The 26148-nt window shown below is 32.6% G+C and overlaps 3 protein-coding genes across 3 annotated transcripts; 1 reads left to right on the top strand and 2 right to left on the bottom strand.

Annotated features, from left to right (window-relative positions):
- Positions 1-13323: 13323 nt before the first annotated feature.
- LOC105632399 (protein RADIALIS-like 1) lies at positions 13324-14287 on the top strand. The gene is made up of 2 exons (XM_020678859.3): positions 13324-13783; positions 14033-14287. Exon 1 carries the CDS (start codon positions 13508-13510, stop codon positions 13766-13768), a length of 261 nt encoding a protein of 86 aa, XP_020534518.1. The 5' UTR covers positions 13324-13507; the 3' UTR covers positions 13769-13783; positions 14033-14287.
- Positions 14288-15355: 1068 nt separating this feature from the next.
- Positions 15356-17336, bottom strand: LOC105632393 (uncharacterized). The gene is made up of 4 exons (XM_012214767.4): positions 16576-17336; positions 16401-16490; positions 15899-15966; positions 15356-15785 (listed from the first exon to the last, which is right to left on the bottom strand). The coding sequence occupies exons 1-4, from the start codon at positions 17185-17187 to the stop codon at positions 15662-15664; spliced, it is 894 nt and encodes a 297-aa protein (XP_012070157.1). The 5' UTR covers positions 17188-17336; the 3' UTR covers positions 15356-15661.
- A 1812-nt stretch (positions 17337-19148) lies between these two features.
- On the bottom strand, positions 19149-21524 carry LOC105632383 (3-ketoacyl-CoA synthase 4). The gene has a single exon (XM_012214755.4). The coding sequence runs from the start codon at positions 20990-20992 to the stop codon at positions 19460-19462; it is 1533 nt and encodes a 510-aa protein (XP_012070145.1). The 5' UTR covers positions 20993-21524; the 3' UTR covers positions 19149-19459.
- Between the last annotated feature and the right edge of the window lie 4624 nt (positions 21525-26148).

The following is a 26148-nucleotide window of genomic DNA, read 5'->3' as shown; positions in this document are numbered from 1 at the left end:
TGTAGATCGAATGAAATTAAGAAAATCAATCACAATTAAAATGATCAATTAAATGAAAAAAAATGAAATAACACTTTAAAAAAAATTAAAATAACACTTAAATAATAAAAAGGGTTGAAGCCGGTATGTAATTTACATGAAATTTAATACACATATTATTGATATAATCAATATATCAAATAATACTTAGATTTTGTTCGGCAACAATTTTTGTTTTGGTATTTTTGGATTTTACATGTAAGATATTGATTTGGTGTATGGTTAGCAACACTTTTAGATAATAACTTTCATATTTTTAACTATTCAATAAGTGTTTAATTCACCTAAATTTTAAAAATTACAGTATTTTTAAATTCACAAATTGAAATTTTCAATAAATCAATAAAAAAATTGAAGGTTCCACAATATTGTTTTATTCTTTTTACAAAGTACATGGAAGAATTTAATTTGGCCATTAAATAATTAATATATCCATCTCATAAAAATAGAATTACCTTCCTTTTTAATTGTCCTGAATTATAATCGTATTTTCTAGTTTGTAAAGAAAATAATTTTCTCCGTTTTGTAGTTTATCCGTATTTAATGTGCATCTTTATCAATAAATATACTACTATTTTAATCAACTATTGAGATAGATATCTAATTAAAATATGAACTTTCTATATATTCTTAGAAAAAAAAATATATATAATTGGACGTTAGGAAAAAAACTAATTAGAAAAAGTTATAAAAGCATATTAGGGAAAAAACTAATTTTTTTTTTAAGAAAAAAGTAAAACTTATTATTTCTCCATGTTAGTTATATTATTCTAATAGTGGTTTTTTTTTTTTTTAAGTTCCAAAATTAAATTTTCATTTTTACAAATTTTAATTATTTCATTTAATTCAGTTTTTATATAAAATAATTAAATTGAATGAAATTATATATATTGATTATTCCATATCAATTTTATTTTTTTCTATAATTTTAATTTAATTTGTTATTCAATTCAAATGGATTCAATTGTATCTTTGAAAAAAAGTTTTCATTTTAATAATTACATTTCACACTAAATAATTTAAATCAACTATTCATATTAATTGATATGCGAAGTAATCTACTTGGTAAATTCGTAGTGGACCATGAGATGGTTCTTTACCTATCTTAATCTTGTTTTTCAAAATAAAAAAGATATTTCAATAATAAAATTTGTAGGACCAGCAGTCCGCATTCAAAATGTTGCACTTGTCAAATAATTAATTAGCTTAAACGCACATTAACACTTGTAACAGCGGATTTGTATCAGCGGCAACGTATTCATTGTAAGGTTGTTCTTATCCAGCAGTAGCATAAGCTCAAGCGCTAAGAACGGTTGTCTTGGTTGCTGTCGAGCTACTCCAGTTGGAAGATTTAGATTGAGACCGATTGTCTGCAAGTTTACTGTGCTATGAGAAATTATGTCTAAGATTGATATGAGTTTAGAGTTGTTATTTCTGAATGTAAACTACTATTAGTCCAATTGCCTAATATCTCCTTGGCTTGGATTAGAAGACAAGCTAATGATATAGCTCATGTATTGACTAAATCAGTTCCTCGCGAGACTTGTTTTCGAACTCGGGATATTGTTTCCATTTGTATTACTCTTTTTTTTCACTTAATAATAAATGACTAATATTCAATGTAAACAAAAAAAAAAAAAAAAAAATTGTTCAGATTGCATATAAATCAAATTACGCGGCTGTTTATGCAAAGAGGAGCTACGTGTCTAATTTTGGCGGTGGCTTGGCTGCTCTCCTTTTAGCTGTAGAAGAGGACCATCAAATGTGGGTGTTGCCCCCTTTTTGTTTGTTGAAAAATTCAAACATTATTAAAAGAGCTAGCGTAGACTCAAAATGTGAAAATGTGAGGTTTCGTCCTTGTAATTATTACATTAATTGGGGCCCATTACAAGTTTTTTAAAAATAATTAATTTTAATTTTATCGTTCCTCTACTATTTGTCTTTTCAATTCAAAACACAAAAAGTGCAGTTTGTAATGTCTCCTGATGTATATTACGTTCGTTCTAAAAAAATAGTCCATTTTTTATTTTCATATAGATTAAGAAATATAATTAAAGGACAATTTTATTTATATAACTTTTTATTATGTCCATTTTAAATAACACATGAATATTGAAATAATAACTAAGAATTAGTAAGTGTTATTGAAAATAAGGTAATTTAATAAGGGTATAGTAAATAATTTAAGAGTTAACTATAATACAAAAAAGGAAAATGGATTATATCGTGGGACAAACCAAAAAAGAAAAATAAAATATCTTTTGCAACAAAGAGAGCATATGACTTAACAGATTATTGTAATTTTTAATGAATGATTGTTCGATAAATAGAAGTTAACTACATCAGTTGTTCTAAATTCAAGTCTTTTTATTATTAGATTATCTACTTGGTTATAAAATTAAGTAATGAAGTCAGCACATTGTAGAGACATCTAAACACAATTAGTATCCAGTTCGAAAATATATTAATCTTTGATCAAACTGTTAAAAGAAAATGGAAGAATACCAAGAAAAGAAAATTCAAGTCTCTGTACCTAATATTAAAAAAAAAAAAAAGATTTCAAATAATATATTGGACTAAAAATTTTGGAAACTTCCAAGAACAAAACTTTGTTCACATTTTGATAAGGGAGAGAGTTTTTTAAACTGCATTTAATATGTGAAAAATGCATGTTAAACGAGTTGGTCCACACAATGTCCTTAGCATGTTAGTTGAAGCTTTTGAAAGTCGTGATACACAAACCAAACCCGCAAAAAAATCTTCTTTTCAAAAATTATACAATGAATTATATAAATAGATATGTATATGAATTTCTTAATTTTATAATTTTTATAAAATTGCGATGAATTTTTGACCACTTTTACATTTTGCAGATAGATCTAACTTATAAAGAAATTTACTTCATCGAAGCAAAATAAAGCATGCAACTTTGAATATATTCATATTACTAATTTTAGCATTTATTTGAATGGAAATATTTTTCTTTTAAGGAAGGACAATAAGTAAATAATGGTAGAAATAAAATAACCATAAAAAATTTAGGACAATGTGTTTTTCCTTATTTGAAAGATGCGAAAAGAATATTGAAGAAAAAAGTAATAATTTATTTATTTTTTACCCGAATTTTCACTTATTTTTATTAAATTATCTAAATACTCTAAAATAACTGGAATTTCATTTTATTATTTATGTATTTAGTCATTTTTCTTTCATTTAATGTAGGACATTTACTATTCAAGAATGATTTATTTACTTGTAATTAACATATAAGTAGATTTTAATTATCAAATGCAAGTGTAGTTTTTGGTGTATAGGGAAAGTCTACTGGCTAAGATTTAGTTTTTTAAATTTGATAAATTTTTCTTAATTTTATAATTTAATAAAATAAAATATGATTTGCTGACAAGAAAAAAAAAAAACGTATTAGCAGATATTGTTGTCTTTTTCTAAAAATATGTACGGGCTTACTAAATTCGTTGCAAGATGATAAACAAAGCTCCAATAGTCTCGTCACAAGTGATAACTCTGGGCCTTTATTTTAACTTGTGCAGTTTCTGTTTTTGTCGATTGGGCCTAAAGCTTGAAGCCCAATAGTCAAGAATTGGACATTGTTTGTGTTTTTCTTTTGCTGCACTGGGCCAATAAATGAAGCCTCATTATATTTTTCGGAACAAGAAAAATACTAAAATAGTCAAAATAAAACTTAGTAACAATTTTTTTTTTCTTCTTTACTTTATTATTTTCAGAAAGTAAATAAAAAATGAAAATATTTTGGTCAAGAGCCAACAGAAATACGAATCTAGCTCTTATCTTTAGATATTTGACTATGGAAAGAAAAGTAATTTCACCCTCTCACAGTCACAGCTAATCTTTGTGTGTCTTTGAATATTCGGGTTGCTAGAGATACCATCGCTCTAACTCTAATATTCTCAATAATGCAAGATCTCGTCTTAGCCTTTTCTTAGGTCTGATGGACTATGTACACTCTTCAAAAGCATCTCAAACTTTTACCTTTGTCAACTGAAAACAACAAAAGATCCTTAGTGGGCTACACCTTGTAAAGGATTCTTGGGGCTTGATTTTGAAAAAAAAAAAAAAAAACATATAAATTTTCCAAATACATCTCTTTAATAATTTCATATATATTATTATAATTATTATGACCTCATTTTCTAATTTGGTTAAGGATGGCTTATTTAAATTTTAAGTAAAAAAAATTAAAGGACAAAACATCTAATTTATAACTTAATTAACCAAAAAATTAAATAAAATGATTATTCTAAAATTGATTTAAGAGTGAATTTTGGAATGAAATAATTTTGAAATTAAAACATCCTTTAAGTTTAAGGGTGCCTTTTCCAATTTATTGGGAAAGGGAGGACCACCAACAATAGAGAAATAATGAGTTTGAGGTTGTAGGAAATAAAGCCTTAAAGTGTAACTTTCCAAGGAGGTTAATATCTACATTCCCTCTCCCATTTTATGTAGATATAAAAAATATATTCGATTAAAAATCTTTATTATTTATATATGTAATAAATTTATAATGGTTGCCTTCATTTATTGGCCAACTAGACTTCAAATATTAAGATGCAAAAACAAAATATTAAATTTTTGGAATTTCAATATATATATATGAGAAAATTTAAATTTAGTTAAAGAGAGGTTTTTAGAATGTTACCGGAATAACCAATAGAGATGTTGCTGGAGTTCTCTCTATTTTTCTATTTTATCAATTTTATAGATTATCTTATTTAAATTATACTTGTTAAAGAAGTTCTAGCAGATTGTAAAATGAAGGCTTGAAATATATTGCCAAAACTGAGAAATATATATACAGCAGATGATGACTACTAGCAGCCATAAGGAACTCAACATCCTGAGATAATATCTTAACTAATATAGGGAAAAATAACAGATAATGAAAGCCTATAATAAAGGAAAGATCATAACAGAAACATTATTCTGTTTTACACCCCCTCAAGTTGTCAGGTAGTGCAACAACAGACAACTTGGTAAAAAGAACATGAAAAGCACGTTGTGACAGAGCTTTGGTGAGCAAATCTGCAACTTGATCTGCAGCATGAAGATGACGAATATGCACTTGCTTTGCCTGAACTTGGTCACGGACAAAATGAAAATCAATGGCAATATGCTTCATTTTACTGTGGAACACTGGATTTTCACACAGAAATGTTGTCCCAATATTATCACAGAAGATTGTTGGTATGTCAGCCAAAGGGAACCGAAGCTCTGTCAACAAATTTGTAATCCAATTTGTTTCAGCTAAGGCAGCAGCAACCGCACGATATTCAGCTTCAGTTGAGGAACGAGAAACGGCTCGTTGCTTTTTAGAAGACCAAGAAATAGGACTGTTACCAAGATATACAACAAAGCCGGTGGTGGAAGTACGATCAACAGGATCTCCAGCCCAGTCAGAATCCGAGTAAATATGTAGTTTATTATCACTTGTCTTAGACAAAAGTAAACCATAATGTGCGGTTGATTTCAGATAACGCAGCAAGCGCTTGACGGCCCGCCAATGATCAGTAGAAGGACAATGCAGAAACTGCGCAAGCTTGTTCACAGAGAAAGCAATATCAGGCCTAGTGAATGATAGATACTGAAGTTTACGTACAATTCGCCGATAAGAGGTGGCGTCAACAATATTTGCAGGAAGACACTTGGTGAGAACTGTAGAAGCACTCATAGGTGTAGAAACCCCTTTTGATTCGTGCATATTAGTTGCTGCCAACAGGTCGAAAATATACTTGTGTTGAGAAAGAAGCAGCCCATTTTTTGAAGGAATAACCTCAACACCAAGAAAATAATTTAAGGCACCAAGATCCTTTAGTGAAAATTTAGTGGAAAGACCAAGAATCACCTGCTGAATATCATTGGTAGTATTACCTGTGACAATAATATCATCCACGTAAACAAGTACATAAACAATGAACCCGGATTTTTTGCCATATGAACAAGGAGGAGTCAGACTTGGATCGATAAAAGCCCACAGACAAAAGATAACTAGTCAATGCAGTGTACCATGCTCGTGGAGATTGCCTTAAACCATAAATTGCTTTTTTTAATTTACAAACATAATGAGGTAGAAGAGGATCCTCTATAACATCCCTTCCCGGTCCACCCGTAAACCCGAATGAATCGAACCGAGATGCTACAAACTGGTTGACTGTATGGCCTGACATGCTGAAATCATAATGTATATTGAATATAATATCATGCTGATGTTGTTCAAAAAAAATAATGTAATTTATATTTACAAAACATGATACTAGTTTACAAAATGAAATGGGCCCAACTGTGTGCCCTATATATGCCATGAAAAGGATAGACAAAAGTTACACATCCAAATGAGTAGCTACCCTGAAGACTGAGTCTTCTATAGATGAACTGCAGCAGTTGTAAGCTGACTCTCTATGGTCCAATCTCAAAACCTGCGAGTTAAACAGGTAACTCGCTGAGCAAATAAAGCTCAGTGGATATCTCAACAGATAAAGAAACAATTAAACACATACATGTATAGAAAGAACCATGTAAACACATATGGCACATATAAGCACACACATCATGATACTTTCATGATACCTTGATTATCTTTTGTACTGTTTATAATACTGTATAATTCATGAAATGTTATGTCAAGATATCTGTATGGCTCCATAAGGTTATAGTGAAACCGAAGTGATAAGAAAAACTGTATGAAACTGGATGAATACTGTATGCTTGGCTGCTATGGCCCATATATAATCATAGCCACTCAACGGCCAGTAGCCGGAGTATCAAACTGTATGAGGTGCAGATCTGCTATCCTATGTCGCGACATAGCCTTATCTACATGGTTTCTACCTAACCTCAATGGAGCATAATGTTGGTATGTCAATAATATAACACAACATCATATTAATAGTTCATAACTTCATAATTCATAATGTTCATTTGATTTCACATCATTTGCATGCTTGAATGTTGTTTTGATACATGTTCTCATGTTGTATTTTGATGTTAAAATGATTGGAGGCATATAAGTGAAGCAAAGGAGTACAATTGCATTGAAAATGAAGTCCAAAAATGCATGAAAACACAAGTCGCGAGCGCGCCTTGCAAGGTCGCGAGCGCGTAAAGCACCAAATGAGAGACAGTGAGTTATCGGGCACAAGTCGCGAGCGCGTACTTCAAAGTCGCGAGCGCGTACTTCAAAGTCGCGAGCGCGTAGAGTGCAAAATGAGAGACAGTGAGTTCCCAGGCCAAATACGCGAGTGCGCGATGAAGGTCGCGAGCGCTTACAGGCCAAGGGCCAAGTACGCGAGCGTGCACTTGCAAATCGCGAGCGCGAGAAATGCCAAATGAGAGTCAGAGAGGTTGCGAGCACAAGTCGCGAGCGCGTACTTGAAAGTCGCGAGCGCGAGATGTGCCAAATAAGAGTCAGAGAGTTTCAGGTGAAAGTCGCGAGCGCGCATTTGAAAATCGCGAGCGCGAGGTGTGCAACGCGAACTCTTCATGCAATTCGCGCGCGCGCTTCGCGTTTTCCAGCCTGCACTGTCTGTACTCTTTTGGGCATATCTCTCAATATACAACTCCGATTTGGATGATTCAAAAACCCATGTAAAGCTAACACATAGAGGAACAAATAACTCTTCTATGACACTTCCTAATTCCATCATTAAATGGGGTCAAAATCAAGACGAAGTTACTGGTAAAATTTTCAGCAAAACCTGTTTCAACATAAACTCAATATTTACTTCATTTATTCAATACCTCCCCTGTTCTCCCCTGTTTCTCACCATTACCAGTCCTCCCACTCAACATGAAGCAATATATTGGCTCACTAGCAACACACCACACAATTCTCATGCAAAGAAAATGGAAAATAACAAGAGATATCAAACCTTTACTCCAAAAGCTTGAACTCCTCTTTAGCTTCTTTTTTCTACACTCCTTGAACTACCTTCACCTATAAATAAGAATTCTTATGAATTCTAAAATAATAACACCAAATGATTCAATTATGAACCTCAAGAAGGTTTACTTACTTGGATAAAAGAGAAGTTGAAGTTAAGGCTTAACTACCATTAAAATTGAAAGGAAGGTGGAAGAGGAAAGGAAGAAGATGAAGATAAACATGAAAATGGGAAAGCGAAATGGGTATGCACGGGTAGGCTCTAAAAGATCCATGACTTTGTGTGTAAAAGTTCTAAATGGTACCTCAATTGTAAACAGGCTACAACTTAATACCCAAGCTCAATCTTTTAATGCAACTCAATCCTCACCCATATGCTTTGATCTTTTTCTCTCACTCAAGTAACTCCACTTATAAACCCATTCTACCCCAACCGGGTTTGGTTCAACTCGACTCAACTCGACTACTCGACTCTATGCTAAGACTCGACTCGGTAGGATGTCACATCCTCAAACCCAGGTGGTTGATGCATGTACACCTCTTCATCAAGTTAGCCCTGTAGGAAGGCGTTATTGACATCTAGCTGATGAAGGAGCCAATTATTTTGAGTGGCAAGAGTAAGAACAAGCCGGACAGTTGTCGATTTGATCACTGGACTGAAAGTGGAATGAAAGTCAATGCCTGACCTTTGAGTGAATCCCTTTGCAACCAATCGAGCTTTGAATCTTTCAATGGAGCCATCTGATTTGTATTTTATACGATATAACCATTTACAATCAACAATATTAAGAGAAGAATCATTAGGCACTAAATCCCAGGTGTGGTTTTTTCTTAATGCATCAAATTCTTCGGTCATTGCTTTGCTCCAGTGAGAGTGTAGTTGTGCTTGCTTATAGGTTGTAGGGGTTGTGAGGAGTGGACTGTGAGCAAGAAGGGATTTTACAATTTTTGGTTTGCTAATGTGATTTTTGGCACGTGTAGTCATAGGATGAACATTTGTGGAGGGTGGATTGACAGAAGGTTGTGGATTATTTGGTAAGGGTGGTGGAGCTGCTAAGGTTTCAGCTGAAGAAGGTGATACAATACCTGACGTTGAGGACGTAGAGCTGGTTGGGACAGCAAGAGCAGGAGCTGAGGGCGCCGAAACAATAGCAGGAAGTAATTCAGTGGACTGAGGTGACGCAGAGGTCTGTGAAACAGAACGGTCAATAACATTTTCCCATTTATGAATATGAAAATGTGATTTCAAATGAGAGAAAATAGTACTAAAAGGAAAATCGTTCTAAAAAAATAATACATCACGTGAGAGATATATTTTAGAAGAAGACGAGTCGTAACATTGGTGACAATAAAATTTGGTGGAAAAGCCTAAATAAACACATGGTTTTGATCGTGGTTCTAATTTGTGTTTGGTATAAGGCCGAAGCCAAGGATAACATAGTGAACCAAAGGTACGAAGAGAATCAAGATTTGGACTTTCATGAAATAATAACTGATGTGGAGATTTGCCATTTAGAACACGGGTGGGTAATTTGTTTATGAGGTATACAGCTTGGGTACATGCAAAGCTCCAAAATTGAGATGGAAGTGAGGCCTGTGACAGTAGTGTTTTTGCAGTTTCAATAATATGACGATGCCGCCGTTCAACAAGTGCAACACGCTGAGGAGTATATGGAGGTGAAATAAGGTGTTCAATTCCATGAGTTTTTAGATAAGTAGACAAACTTTGAAACTCACCGCCACCATCTGTATAAAAAGATAAAATTTTGGAATTAAAACGTCTCTCAAGGAGTGGATGCAAACTTGTAAAGACACTATAAACTTCATCTTTGGTTTTGAGAGTGTGGAGCCACATATATCTTGAGAATTGGTCAACAAAAACAACATAATATTTCTTTTGGTCTATGGAGAGAATGGGTGAAGGACCCCACAAATCACTATAAATAATTTGGAGGGGATTATCACTGTGTAATAAATTTTCTGAAAATGGAATGCGATGCATTTTATTAATAGAACAAGAATTACAATGCGGAAATTGACTAGGAGAAGGAAAAGAAATAGACATTGTTTTTAAAATTTGACACAGAATGCGTGTATGCGGATGCCTGAGACGACGATGCCAAAAGTTAATGGACTGAGATTTAGTTGCCAATAGGGTTTTGATATTGTTTTGAGGCCACTCATAAAGTCCATTTCTAGTCTGTCCTTGTACCAGGTGCACGCCCGTCGTCAGATCCTTCACAAGAAAATGATATGGAAATAATTCAATAGAGGTATTATTATCACGGCAAAAATGAGAAGCAGAAACAAGGTTGTGTGTGATGTGTGGAGCACAAAGAGTATTAGAAAACATAAATTTATTATTGGATGCATTAAGTGTACTGGTACCAATATGGCTAATCCGAATAGGATTACCGTTACCCATGGAAATTTCCTCCGGTCCATGATATTCTTGCGCCGTAGCTAATGTCTGAGCATCATTAGTGATGTGATGATTGGCCCCTGAATCAATTAGCCAAGGATGCTCATCCAGAGAGTGGGAGGCTGCAAAATGGGCTCTGGCTTGAAAGTGATTGTGGGATGTCGATCTGCAAACTCGAGCTGTATGACCAGGGCGATCACATAATTGACAGCGAATTGAATTGACATATTTAGGTAGTGGAGGAGATCGACGTCCACGCCCTCTGTTGGAAAAATGTGGTTGTCGCCAAGATGGGTATGGCGCTGAGCTGTTATTAGTTATCCGTCGATCATGAGGGGGAGGTGCCACAGAATTAGTACGTTGAGCAATGGCAGCTGTAATTGCAGGATTTAAGTTTGGTGCGTCATGTTGAAGAAACAACTCATGATCAAGAAGTTTGTCATAAAGCTCTTCGTAAGAGATGGGAGTGTCGCGAGAGCGAATTGCAGCCCAAAGTGAGTTGTATTCGGGGCCAAGTCCTTGTAAGATTCGAACAATAAGCTGAGAATTGGTGATTGGTTCACCAGCCGTTGCAAGTTCATCAACAATAGAACGAATGGCACAGAGATAATCAGAAATGGAGCGAGAGTCTTTGGTGAGACGTGCTAGTTTGTCTTGAAGGCTAAGGATTCTTGTTTGAGATTTGTTGGCAAAGGCAGTATGTAAAGATGTCCAGGCTGTATGGGCTGTGGGGGAAAGGGCAACGGGGGAGGCAAGTGTGGGATCAACAGAGGCCAAAATGGCATTATGAATCATCTTATCGTGACGAAACCAATGGTGATACGCTGGGTTTGGTTGATGAGTAGTAGAAAGTGTTTGTAAAGGGGCTGTAGTTGAGCCATCAAGATGGCCATATAAATTGTAACCATGCATGATCATCTCTATTTGAGCTTTCCAAATAGTAAAATTTTGACTTCCAGTCAGTTTGATAGGTAATTGGACAGTGGGATTGAATTGAATAATGGTTTGAGTATCAGCAGTGAGAGCCATGTTTGAGAGGAAAAAAAAAAAAAATCTGTGCTCGTTGGAGCGTTTACAGCTCTGATACCATAAAGAAGTTCTAGCAGATTGTAAAATGAAGGCTTGAAATATATTGCCAAAACTGAGAAATATATATACAGCAGATGATGACTACTAGCAGCCATAAGGAACTCAACAACCTGAGATAATATCTTAACTAATATAGGGAAAAATAACAGATAATGAAAGCCTATAATAAAGGAAAGATCATAACAGAAACATTATTCTGTTTTACTTGTCAATTGTCAATTGACTTGGTTATATGAAGCTATTTAGATTAATGAAATTTAAATATTTCATTATTTACTAAATTCATCCATTGGGTTTTTTTTTTTTTTTTAAATAAAGGCAGATTCCATAGAATCATGGCTCGAATTTCATCATTGTAGAAGAAAAACAAATCCCATTTCAAAAGCAGAATTCTCCCGATTCTATCATTTTCTAACATTTTTAACATAAATTTTCCTTTACCATTAAGAAATTTCCTATTTGCTAATTAAAAGAAAAGAAAAAGCTCAGACTGTCTTAGCTCTATCAATTATTAAAATATATAAATAATAATTAAATATTGCATATCTATGAAATTTCTTTATCATATCAAGACGAATGGTTACTGGCATGGACCAATTAATGCTTCTTTCTTTCTAATTCGCTTGGTCCCTATGAGATGATGATGATGAAGACGACCATAGAGCAACTTATAGTATATGGTCCTTAGACAAATAAAAAAATAATGTTTTTATTTTTACCTTTTATAAATTAATGAATGTCTCCCGACCTATACGCAAATATACGGATTGTATTGCTCTGTTTGCTAAAATAAATTATTTTACTAGTTGTTTTCTATTTTAGTAATATTTAATTATTAATTATTTGAATAGTTTTTCGTGAAATGTTCGTAGCTAAATGTTATATGAATTAACTTTTCATAAAACGTTATCTTAACATTTAAAAGTTAATTCAAACGCGATATTATTGAATATTATAAATAACCGTGTTTAGCATTTTAAACACTCAAAATATTAAAAATTACTTAAAAGTTATTGCTCAACACAGCTTAGAATTAAGAGTTGGAGGTATAGGCAAGTCTTCTCAAAAGCAAGTGACCTATTATCCAATTATGAATCACCTATATAACATTAACAAAAAAAAAAAAAAAAAAAAAATAGAAGGGGAAAAGAGAAATTAAAAAAAAAAAAAAAAAACAGCATACAGAGGCTCTGTTATCGAGCCAGAGGCTTTTGGAACGTTGTTTATAAACAAAAAGCCGAAACCCCAATTCCAAAGATCTGAAATGAAACCAGTATTTTCCCCTTTCTTGTCTTTATTGTTATCAGTAATCCATAGATTATATAAAAGCTGAAATTGGCATATCAGTCCAACTAGTTTTTTCTCTCCTCTGCTTTATCAAGTTTTGTTGCTTTCTTCTAAAAAGCCTTCTTCTTTAGGCATATATCTGATATATACAGGTGATAGAAAGTCCAAGAATTTCTATTACAGTTATAGCTTGACCAGTCTTTTTCATATTTTCTTATTGAAGGGAATACTTTTTTATCTCAAATTGGCTGAAAGAAAGCCACTTTAATTACTTCCTTTTATATCCATTGATCAAATGTGTTATAATGCACTTCTCTTCCTTTCTTTTGAAGACCAGTACTTCTAAATGTAGGAAAGCAGTTGGACCTAGACTCGGACATGGGTCATATTGATTCGGTTTATATAATGGCTCTTTATACCAAGTCAGAGCCATTATATAAACCCTAAAAAAGGAAGAGATTCCTAAAAATTGAATAACTGAAAATGAAAGGAATTGAAAAAATGGATTCTCTTGTCTCCTCTGCATCTGTACATTTTGTCCTACATTTCTTGTTCTTCTTGTGGTTCCAAAGAAGACTCGTCATACAATTAAAATTTGCCACCTTTAGGTATCCATAGATTCTCCAACTGTATCCAATTATCTCTCCCCTGCCACTGCCCCTCTTCTTCTCCACTATTTATAAGCACACCCATTGTAAGCACAAACCAAGCCCTTCAACCAACAAAACCTCCATCTTTTAAGCTTGTTAGATATGTCTTCAAGCTATCAAGCTTCAAGAAACTCGAGCTCCTCTTGGACACCAAGAGAAAACAAAATGTTTGAAAAGGCTTTAGCTTTGTATGATAAGGAAACACCTGAGCGGTGGCAAAATATAGCCAAAGCTGTTGGCGGCAAATCGCCTGAAGAAGTTAAAAGACACTATGAACGCCTTATCGAAGATGTTAAGCATATTGAGTCTGGTCATGTTGCTTTTCCTAATTATAAGTCCGGTGGAAGCCGCACCAATTACTGATAATTAAAAAGAAAGGTAATTAGTTTTTAATTAATTTGTTAATCCTCTCTTGTATATATACTTTCTCATGCATGCATTATCAACCAACTGTTTTGCCAATGGAATGCTTGGTTCAACAGTCTGTTTAACAATCAAATATCTACTCTTCCAATTCAAAACCGATTTCAATGTCACTGAATCCAGTTCGATAAATGAAGTCATTTTGTTATCAGATTTCCTATTATGATAATGAGCTAATTTTTGGTTTAATTGATTAATTCGCAGGGTCTTGAAGTATAAGAAGCTGCATTAAAGTCCAATATCCAGGCCTACTTAATATCCGTAACTTAGCAGCAAATATGTAAAAGCTAGCTAGATGCTCGCATCTGCAATTTGAACGAACTTTTCCAGTGTAGTTCTGTTATCCCCTATTGTAATCAAACCATGCATCCTTAATTTTCCTTATATGTGTAATATTTATCTTTTTATATGTATTAAGTACAATTATAATAGTAAATGCATTCTAGTTATATCTAATGACATCCCTTTCAATGAGGGGGGACTTTTCGCCCTCGTATATGCTCAACGACTGTCGTTCAGTGACCCCTTATAATCCTTTATTCTAACAAATAAAAATGTCGTTTTTCCAAACAGCAATTTAATTTTATCCCTTTGGAAAAGTAGATTCTCTTGGCAAGCATAAATTAATGACTATGCCATATCGACTATTCCTTGCCAGAAAGGTTTCCAATATTGCAAGTTCTGGGAACCTCTAAAAATTTCAGAAAAGATTTAAGATTGATGATCCGATGAGAGTTTAATTTGACATCTTCTGACTAAATTAAAAAAAAAAAAACTTTTATTTTATTGTCGTTTCTAATCGTATGAAAACATTTTCCTTTCAAAAAGGTGAATAGCAGGAAACATTTTCTTCTCTAGGAAGAAAACGACAGGCTTTTCTATGAGTAACTGTAATATATTTTTTGCTTTTGAAGATTCCTTTTACGAAGGGAAAACAAGTCGCAAAGAGTAATTAATAAAGGAAATTTCTTTTTGTGTTCCTATCAAACGACACCATGCTGAAAGTTGTGCATGTATCAAATCATTGTTGAAAGTAAAAAAATAAAAAATAAAAAAAAGGTTGTTCCGTGGGAATAATTATTCATGATTCAAATTTAAATACGAAATAATATAAATCTGACACATTATAATCTTAAACTTTTGGTTGAATTTATAAACGACAGGTCCTCCATTCTGCCAACTCTAAGAGACGACAAGGTTTCATATCACGACGCTTGACGGGCCATGTGTTGGTTACCCGGTCGTCAAACGGCCGATCATTCAGTCTCCGAATATTTTATTGCAATGGGCTTTCAGCCCGTGTTATAACAGGCCCATTCGTAATCTACTCCTTACCTAGGAAATTTCAAGTGCAGACTTGTACAATTAAATTTGTAATTACCCTTATCGTTCCAATATATTTTCTTTTTTTTTCTTCTAAATTTTAACAAAAAAACTGGTTTTTTCGCGTGTTTTCTCGGAAACCATCCATAGAAGAGAAAGAATGGTTGAGATTCGAAATTTGATAATGGAAGCTAAGACCATATGTATCTGAAACTGGCTGGTCGTTTTTCCTTAGCAAAATCCGGTTGAAAAACAGTTAAGAGCTTACTTCTTTCTTATGCTAAAGATACAAGAAGAGAGAGCAAGAAAGCTATTGCTAAGGTACAGACCCATCAGGGATTATAATCTTTAAAATGAAAATCGATCCCACTTTCTTGAAACTAAAATTTAGGCAAACCAAAATCAATAATACAATGCTGATTGTTCTTCAAATTGAAAGTGAATGTATCACAAACTCTCTCTCTTTCTGAGTATTAGGAGGAGAATCGAAACATGAATCAGACCGCTAAACTAAACCTGCAACTGCAAGGCAAGAATCTTGTTGAGTTGTCTATTATAAGCAAATGGTCGCTCTAGTGGAACCAGGTGCCCTGCCTTCTCTATGTAATGTAATGTTGCTTTGCCTTTTAATTGCCTGCATGCACTCAAGTGTCAAATTAATTAAACTTGCAAATTGAATCTATCTATCTATCTATCTTAGGTGAATTAATAACAAGCAAGTAATTAAATGAACATATCTCCACTTACTCCTTCAAGTTATAAGCATCTTCTAGATTGAAAATTTTGTCATTCTCTCCCCATAATAGATGTATATTCTGCAATAAAATGTATAAGTTCTTTCATATTAGCAATTATAAACAAATGGAAGCTAACAAAGTGTAATTCCCGTTGGTCTTAGAGGGTAAAAGTTTTTAGCGCTCCAAGCAAAGTGTGTTTTCTGTTTATTTAACTTATATTCTCAACTTTATAGGAATTACCACTTCTAATTAATACATTTTTGGTAAAGTCAAAAAGTATATTGATTGCAATTGAATTGATAATTTAATAGTGATCAAGTGTTTATTTCGTAATAACAGAATATATATATTCAATCGTAAAAGGCGTAATGATTAATCTTCAATTAGAATAAGAAAAACTCAAATTTTCTTTAGGATTCTATTGAATCATTTCTATGTTATATATCTTGATAATTTAATTCTATACAAGTACACAGGGAATAAATTTATCTCAAAAAACTAAAATTAACAACCTGTGAGTAAGAAGGGATTCTAAACTCCTTGTCCCTTGTGATTAATGCCTCTAGAAGTTCAGTTCTCTCCTTCCTATGGTTAAACATGACCTGCAAAACCATGGCCAAAAATTTTTAAACCAACTGTTCAAAAACCAAATATAATATAATTGTTAATAATCAAGAAAATATCTACCTCGAAAAAATGTTTATAAGCAAAATTAGGGAGCCATGGAAGCTTGTAGGTAGCAATGTTAAGCATTTGTTTGAAACCATTAACTGTTCGAGGAAGCAAATAGAGTATCCAAGAAGAGAAGCCAATTCTATCTAAACTATCACCAGAAATTGACTCGGTCAAAGCCATGACCGAAGAAGAAACAACCATTGATCTAACTAAATCAGGATACATTTCCGCCATCTTGAAACCAATCATTCCACCATAGCTCAAACCAACTAAACTGCATTTCTCCACACCAATCTTCCTTAACCCCTTGGCCATGCACTCCGCTTGAAACTCCGGTGATCGGTCAGGCTTATTGGTGATGGAGCTTCCAAAGAAGAGGAAATCGGGCACGTAAACTGCGTAATTTCTTGCTAAAGATAGAACTTGAAATTGCCAGGTTACAAGACCATTTAGTCCAAAACCATGAAGAAAAACCAGAGCTGGCTTGTTTGGTTTGTGGGTTCTTGGAACCCAGAAGTGGATAACTGTTCCTGGCTCAATCTCCACTTCGTGGGGTCTCATTCCGACAAGCTTTACTAAAACATGCAATATGGGCAAATATATTGTTACCAATGTGTTCACCATGATTGATTGTTTGTTCCTCTCCTAGCCTTCTGCTCTGTAACACAGACGCAAGAGAGTCTGGAACTATGGATTTGTGTCGGTGTGATTTTTTCTTTGTTGGTAGACAGAAATTTAGAAAAGAAACTTGTTACTTAATAATGGCAATTGTCTTGTTTGTACCGCCCTAATTGAGATTATTATAGCTTAAAAGTTACAAATCAAATGTCAATGTCAATAGGTGTACTTCATCTTCTAAAAATTTTGAGGATGACGTGGGAGAGACATCAAATTTGGAATTTTTTTACCATAAAAATTATTAATAATAATCAAATTAAATTTAACTTAACACGAAAGATAAATTATATTATCTGCCTATGAAAAGTAAATTAAAAGAAAATTGTGATCCCAAAATAAGAAATTAAGAACATCAATATAATTTTAAGCAATAATTTTAACTGAAAAAATTAAACTAATTTAAACACAAAACAACTTTGTTTATTTATTTATTTAACATGGGGTGACAACTTGATTACATTACAATCTTGTTTATTTTCCATTTTTTACATGGAAAAGTAAAATTCTATTTAGATGTACCAAAAAAACAAAAAGTTACAGATAGTTTTAAAATGACGTTTACACAAAATGATCCCTTGTCTTAATGATAAAAGAGTGATACTTTGAGATCTTTTGATTAAAATTACAGTTTTGTGAAATATAACATTGTACCATAGTATTTCTATTAAATAAAAAATAAAATTGCAGCATAAGAAATTAAGAAATTTGACTAACTTTATTTATTCATTTATTATTGGAAACCCTCACTCTTGTTTCTTTTCTGTAGATTGAAAAGGAAAAGTTCCATTCGGTGAGGTGTCATACTTTCCTTCACACGATGGAAAAAAAGCAAGACACCCATTTTGAAAAGTTCTAAAATGAAATTCCCCCCGCCCCCCCCCCCCCCAAAAAAAAAAAAAAAAAAAAACTCTCAGTATTCCTCCAAGTGAGTGTTAAATGGAAACATAACATTTTATTTGACTTGCCAAACCAATAAAAATATAAATTTTTATTTAAACGAGAGTATTTCTTATCTGGACAAAGAACATCAAAATAAGAATAATTTTTTAAAAATTTTTATTTTCATTGCTTGGTTTATGAATGGAGCCATAGATCCAATCCAAACAAGTATAATCCTTACAAACCTTAGATTGTTGGTAAAACAGGCAAAATCATCAACAAATGAGATTACTAATTGCAGTGTCCTCCATTAGCCATTAAGCCTCGAACATGACCAACAAAGATTTCTTATTTGTTTCAATACATTGCCTCATTGGGAATAGACAAAGAGGAAAAAGGTTGTCGAGGATTAAACCCATAACCAACTCCACAAACAAGTCAGACACTCTGACCTTTGGGTTAATATTAACCCAATGGCAAAAAGGAAGATTTCTGCATTTGGAATTCAATATGCAAGAATAAGCATGTCATTTGAGTCCTCAGACAAGGTAACCAAGCAAAATGCAACATTAACCAACAACCTAATGCAATGCACGAGATTTCGAAAGCAAAAGTGTTGACAAGATAACAATATTCCACCAGTTAAACCATAGAATGACTTATGGTACAAGATTTCGCGTGTCACACAAAAAGCTATGGTTCAAGCTTTCCAGGTTTCAAACTTGTTATTTAAGATACGCCTTGCAGAATCTGCACACTTACTAGTCCATGGAGGATGAACTGATAGAAAAGAGAGTATTTGACTAATAGAAATAGCTAGGAAAGCCAGTGGTTTCAACTAATGCTCAATGTTTGAGTAGTTGAAGACCACATCAATGGATTTATATGGCAGATACTTCTATGGATCGTTTGAAATTGGGAAATCGTAATTGATGAAGAAAGAAGTGATCTCATCCCACATCTGAGGCTCGAAAAATTCATTTCTGGAAACTGCCTTGTAAATCATGAACTTGCGTATTCAAATTCCATTGAAAACAAAATGAATATCTACAATAACATTATTATGCACTTCAAAGCAACAGAGACCTCACATTAGACTAAACTCAGCTCTGTAATCATCTAAGCATTAAAGCAGAATAACAGAATTTCAGCATTGTTGTTATTGCATGAGACACCAAGACTTTTCTGATGAAATCACACATGACCTGACCCAAGAAATGGGGAAAAACAAAAGAAAAGGAAACTAACAGGCCCCAGAAGAAAATAGCAAAGTGATTTCCAATAAATGTATCAAAGTACCCTTCTTCTCCAAACTGAACCTAATTAAATTGTTTGCAAATTACAAGACTAACTGAACTGGATACCTGTCAATGCAATCTTCCCACGGATTATTCGTAGATGGCTTTATGTTCCTCAGAGCTTGCCACACTGCACTGTTACACTTAAAACCACTTCCAAAAGCTATTTGCCACACACGGTTCCCTCTCCGCATCCTGCCTTTTGCCTCTGTATAAGCCAACTCATACCAAATTGAGCTGGACGAAGTATTACCAAACCTATGCAAAGTCATTCTCGAAGCCTCAACATGTAAAGGCAAAAGTTGCAAATTCTTCTCAAGCTCATCAATAACAGCTCTTCCTCCAGCATGTATACAGAAATGATCAAATGCAAGCTTAAAATCCGGTATATAGGGCTTAACTTTGGCATTGAATAACTTCTTAGCAACCAAAGTTGCAAAGAACAAAAGTTGCTCACTAATTGGAAGAACCAAAGGACCTAATGTGGTAATATTAGTCTTAAGTGCACCACCAGCAATTGCCATTAGATCTTTAGACAAAGAAACCCCAGTTTTTCCTTCATCATCTTGCTCCTGATATACACACCTAAAGGCCTTATCATCCGCCCCACGATGAGTCCTAACTAGATGAACAAGCTTATACTTAGCTCTTCTCCTATCTGTAGATTTATTTGATAGCAAAACAGCAGCACCTCCAACTCTAAATAAACAATTTGGAATCAACATTGATTTCTTATTCCCAAAATACCAATTTTGTGTAATATTCTCTGTACTAACAACAACAGCATAAGAATTCCTATGAATTTGTAATAAATCTTTAGTCAGATCAATAGCTATAACACCAGCACTACAACCCATACCGCCAAGATTGAAACTCAAAATATTTCCCCTTAATTTATACTTATTAATAATCATAGCAGAAAGTGATGGCGTTGGGTTAAATAAACTGCAATTTACAACAAGAATACCAATATCTTTAGGTTTTATATTGGTATTAGCAAATAAAATATCCAATGCACCAAACATCACCTGCTCTGCCTCTTCTCTTGCTGCAGCCATTGATGGTCTTGGTGGAATATGATGCATAGCTTCAGGTACATAAGTTTCTTCACCAAGCCCTGACCTTTCTAGGATCTTCCTTTGAAATTCCAATGAGGATTCATCAAAATCACCAGTTAGCTTTGAATGCTCCATAAATTGATGGAATTTGACTTGAAGCTTTGGTGGAGGCTTGTAACAGGCATAATCAACAAGATAAACGGATCTCGGTCGGGTCATAATATAAACAGTAGACCCAACAACAACAAAAACGGAGCAGACGATGACAGTAACGAGATTGTATTGAAGTTGGAGCCAGAGTTGATGAACGTCTTCTGGGTTTAATTGAGAAGCTTCTACGATAATGACCGCCATTAGAGGAATCAAACAAAGAGTCAACAAATGACTCATTAGATAATGATAACCCAACTTCACATATTTAAGATTCACACTTTGTAGAAAATCAGGTAGTCGTCTAGACTGCTTGATCTGAACTCCACCGGCGGCGGAAGTTGATGTAGTGGATTCAGAACTCATATTGGCGGAGTCCACGATAAGGGATTTTGAGAACTGGGTTTTATCGGAGAGTTCAGGATTTGTATATATATTGTATAGCAAGAAGTTGACGTATACAAATACGATCGGCAATACAAGAAAAGAAGGCGGAGGAGTGGTGGGTGGGGTTTAGAAAAGTTTGATACAACTACAATAATCACCAACAGTATTCGATAATTAAAGAACCACCACGTAGAATATTAGATGACGATAGATTATATACCAAAAGAGAAAGATTCTTGAAGATGGGTTGGATTTGTTTGCCAGTGCCACCGCTCTCTCTCTCTCTCTCTCTCTCAAATCTTTCAAAATATGTATTTTTTTTCCCTTCCACTACGAAAAGAGTTCTTGAAAATCAAGGAAATAAAATAATACTAATATATGTTGATTGGAGTGGAAACCGAAGAAAGATTTAAAAAAAAAAAAAAAAAATGAGACAAGATCATTAATTAGAATTAGATTGGTCAAATTTCAAAGCCTAGTCCTTGCACGACTTTGAAAATGGAATGAAATGGTTGAAGAAAAGAGCAGAAAAGAGCGGAAAGGAGAAGCCACGGGCGTTGTCACTCCTATTTCCCAATTACAAAATTTGAGCATTAATTTAAATTAAATCTATTTTTAAATAATATATAATGGTTTCTTTTTAAATTATAATTTATTTTTTTTAAGAAAGCATTTCAAACTAAATAAAATATTTGATAAATGGAAGGATATCATAATTCAATTCTTACCGGCCATACATAAAAATAGATATTGAAACAATATAAATACACTAATACACTAACTTCTAAACAAACGTTAGATTTTATGAGTAGGATTTCCGTAGGAGGAATTCGTAATCATCCATTAATAACCTAAATGAGATAAATTTAATATTTTTAAATAAATTTAAAAACACACCACCATGTTAACATTTCAATTTTCAAATTGAGTTTATTTTTTGTTAACATTTTATTTTCTATATATAGAAAGAAAATTCAAATTGAAATAATTCATTAAAAAAAACTAAAATAGAAATATGGGTGCACATCATGCTCCTAAAGTTGTAATTTTTAGCTTATTGCACCTTGAAATTGATGGATGCAACTTTTAATAACAATTTTTAGCGATCATTATATCTCTAAATTGACAATTTAAATTTTCATTTTATGCTTGCATATCGATGATTTATATAGTATCTTATTTTAATTACAATTTTCTTCTTGTTTTAATTCTTTTCTTTTATAATGATACATATGATTTGAAGCTCAACGAAGTTAAGTGAACTTGCAGTCTGCACTAATTTAATTCCTTATAGAGATAATGGAGATAGAAGAAATATTTTTTTCTTATTTCATGAAAAGTTCTTTTGTATCTATTTCTATATTATATTGAGGTATTTTAGTTCACATTTTTTAACTCAATATTGTCCGGTTATAGGTCATCCATGGATTATTCAATAACATAATAATATTGTCTATTTAAAAATTTCTACTCGAAATAATATTATCTTAAAACATCAAAACAACCCGAAAAACTATTTTCAAAATTTTTTTAGTTAAAAATTTAATTGTAAAACCCAACCAATGAAATCAACGGAAAAATATTTTATTATTACTAAACCGGACACGTAAATCAGTTTTGATTTTTCAAAAAACCGAGTGAAAATCCTGTAAACCAAGTAAAATCGGGTCAAACCGTTGATTTAGACCAAATCGGTTCGAATCGAACCGAAATGGCCCATAAGCCTCTAGACCCGCCTCTCTTCTTTTTCTTTTCTTCTCTTCTTCTTCTTCTCCACGCAATCCTATCTGCCTCTCCTTCGATCTCCGACCTCCGACCACCAAATCCGGCGAGCCTGGACACCAAATCGGAGAGCACATCGAGAGGAAGTCATCTGTGGCTTTGCTTTGTGGAGATGGTGCCTAATTATGATTGCTGTTGTATTGTCATTTGTGTGACAAATTGCATGATCATATAACTAGTCGGAGGACTAAATTGATTTATTATAGCATATGTGTGATTGTGTGGGGTGAGAGGGTTATCTAACCCTACTCATTGAGTTTGGCGCTCACCCCTGTCTCCTATTTTTTTTTTCAGGTAATAAGAAGAAAGGAGAGTCCTATGGACCCGACTAAATCGAAATATCGAAACTAGAAACTTGTTAATAGTTGTGTTAACCATGTAAAGTTAAGGACTGTAGATTATGGAGTTCTGCAGTTGTATTCTAAATGGATTGTAATTAGATAATAAGAGCACATATATTAATATTATGGATTGTGTTTTTGATATATTGGTGAAATAAATTATTGGGTGTGAAGCCACATTTATGAATAGAATATGAGTTTAACTAATATAGACTTACTACGGGCTTCGGAGGCTTTAAGCCTACCCAGATTCTAGTGCCGGTCCGGCCCGCAGATGGGTCGTGACAATAACATAATAGATGTATTTTTAATATAATGGAGTATTTATAATATGAAATTATATTTTTGTCATTCTTATTGTTTAAAAAAAATTAATTTAGAAACACATCAAAACATAGCATAATATTGAAAATATGTATAATTTGATAATAGACTCGGAAAATTTCGAATCTTCATTTCCAATATTTAAAAAAATAATAATTTTGGAGATAAAATTATCTTTTTATTCGTTTCTCTCTATTTTGATTCCAATTTGAGAAGAAACTATAAAGTTTTTTAATTTTAATACAGCATACATGCTTTATTTTTCTTACACTTTGATTTCATTTTCCCATTTTCGAAACACGGTGGTATGGAATGGGAAGAGAAATAGATATAATCTAATATATTAAGCAATTATGAAGCTATGGCACAGTCATTTTCATAACAGAAATGGATATGGATGGAACCATTTCTTCACAATTGTATTCACAGACATGCTGCAAGCCTGCAACAGAATAAAAGATTATCATGCATACCTTTGACTTGACCACGTGCATATTCATTTCACCAAAATAATTATATTTATAAAATAAAATACGGAGCTTTCAAATATCATAATTTTCACTAAATATCTAATTTCATAAAATATTTTGTAATATACACTTTTTTTTTTGCAATTACTTTTTGCAATTTTAGTATCTATATAAATATACAAAAATTGAATCATATTTGATGATGTCATAATATTAAGAAATTTAATTATTTATGTGACATTTTGTTATTTCTTAAATCTTTCATTATTTTTTATTTGATTATCTAATTGAAGAAACTAGAGTATACAAATCTTCATTTATAATCACAAAATGAATTTATTTCATTAGTAGAATACTCTATTTTTTTCATTAATAATTCAAATAATATTAATAAAAAATTTTTAAATTTTTTTCAATAATTAATAATCCACAAAAAATTGATATTACATTTTGTTACTTCTTAAATTTTTTATCATTTTTTAATTACTTATCTCCTAATTTTAAGAAATTCTCATTCTAAAATTATAAAACTCTTCTAACAATTAATATTCGATAACAACCGATTAACAAGTATATTGCATTAATAAATATTATACGAGTAATTATTTATTATAGAAAATATTACTCCTTTCTCTCTAATTTTCTAACCCTAATTTTGTTTTGTTAAAAAATCAGTCTCTAAGAAGAGTGTATTGGATTGAGATTCTATTGGATTTCAAAAATCCAATAATATTCAATTTAGATTTGTTTGGAGTCTATTAAAACCTTGTAGTATTTCAATTCACACTCTTATAAAATCCATAAAAAGCAGATGGTATTCAATTGTAACTTTATAAAAGTCCATACAAATTTGATGGTATTCAAAAAATTAATGATTTGAAAGGATTTTATAAAATTATTAATTTCATTGAATTTTATAGTGTTAAGTATAAATAGAAAAGTTATTCACAAATCCGAACTCAACCTAAAGATTTCAACTCTCACCCAATCGACTCTGTCTCTACGAACGCTCTTTTTCAATCAAGCTTTAAAAAAAATCGCCCATAAAAAAACATCAAGATGCGTAGCTGCAAACTGGTATGTAACTTGACATTTTTTTCTTCTTTATATATGTCGTTTGTCTAATTATGTTCTTTCTTTCTATTTTTGGGATTGAGGTAATTTTGATTTTGCTGTGAATGGTTGAAATTATTCTAGTTTAGGATAATTTAAACATTGTCAAGCAATAAGAATTTTTCTTACTTGACTGTACTCAATACTAAAAATCCCTCGGCAGTGGACGCTCAAAAGAAGATCATTGCTTAATCTATTCCAATTAATTGATCTCTTCAATATACTTTATACCATCCTTGATAAACTGTCAATCATGAAAGAGAGGAGGTGTTATGCAACGATAATAAATTAAATAAAAAAGACAATGTCCATTTAAAACCATGATTGCTTATTATATTAGGTGCTATGTCATCGTCAGATGTCTCAAGCAGCAACAACAATAATTTTGTTTGCTTGCATTGTAACTACATGTTTTTTTCAAAAAAAAAAAATTATGTAATTAAAAAAAATACTTCAATTCTATTAAACTCAACAATTCCTTTTAAATTCTAACACAATCACAATCCAACACACCCCTTAAGTATAAGGAGCTGGTATCGTGGACCACCTAATCCGGCTTGAAGTTTAGACTTTAATCGCTCCTCTCTGCAAGTGCATTTAGTGAGAATTAAACTCAAGAGTTCTTCTCATATGTCCAATCTGTATTGTCAAGTGAGTTACAAAACATAAATAGTTTTAACATGTTTTTAATATAATTGATAAAAAGATAAACGTAAAATGAGATATATTTCAACTAATAAAAACTATGTTAAGTAGAAAGTTGACATCTCCAAAGCGGCAAAATAGATGTTGACAGCAAATTTGATCCTCCATGTTTCCTGCTCAATTGTCTTCTCTTTCCCCCCTCTTTTTTTTTTTTTTTTTTTTTAACGTTTTCAAACGATGGAGTGAATTGCTGAAAGCCCCCTCAGATTTGATTTAACTACAAATCTCTTCATATATAAATATAAAACTTCCTTAGTTTCGTGGGGTGGTGGAAGATCACTGTATTTTAGGGTATTGGCTTCGGTTCAATCCATTTAATGAAAGTATAAATATTTATAAATGAATTTGGAATGGATACAATTAGTGAAATTACTATGAATACCAATAGAGTTAAAATACA

This window comes from Jatropha curcas, chromosome 11 (assembly GCF_041381405.1).
Source record: "Jatropha curcas cultivar XTBG-Jc1 chromosome 11, XTBG_Jcur_1.0, whole genome shotgun sequence".
NCBI lineage: Eukaryota > Viridiplantae > Streptophyta > Magnoliopsida > Malpighiales > Euphorbiaceae > Jatropha > Jatropha curcas.
Note: the sequence above shows the minus strand (reverse complement) of the source record. Positions and strands in the feature narration are given on the sequence as shown.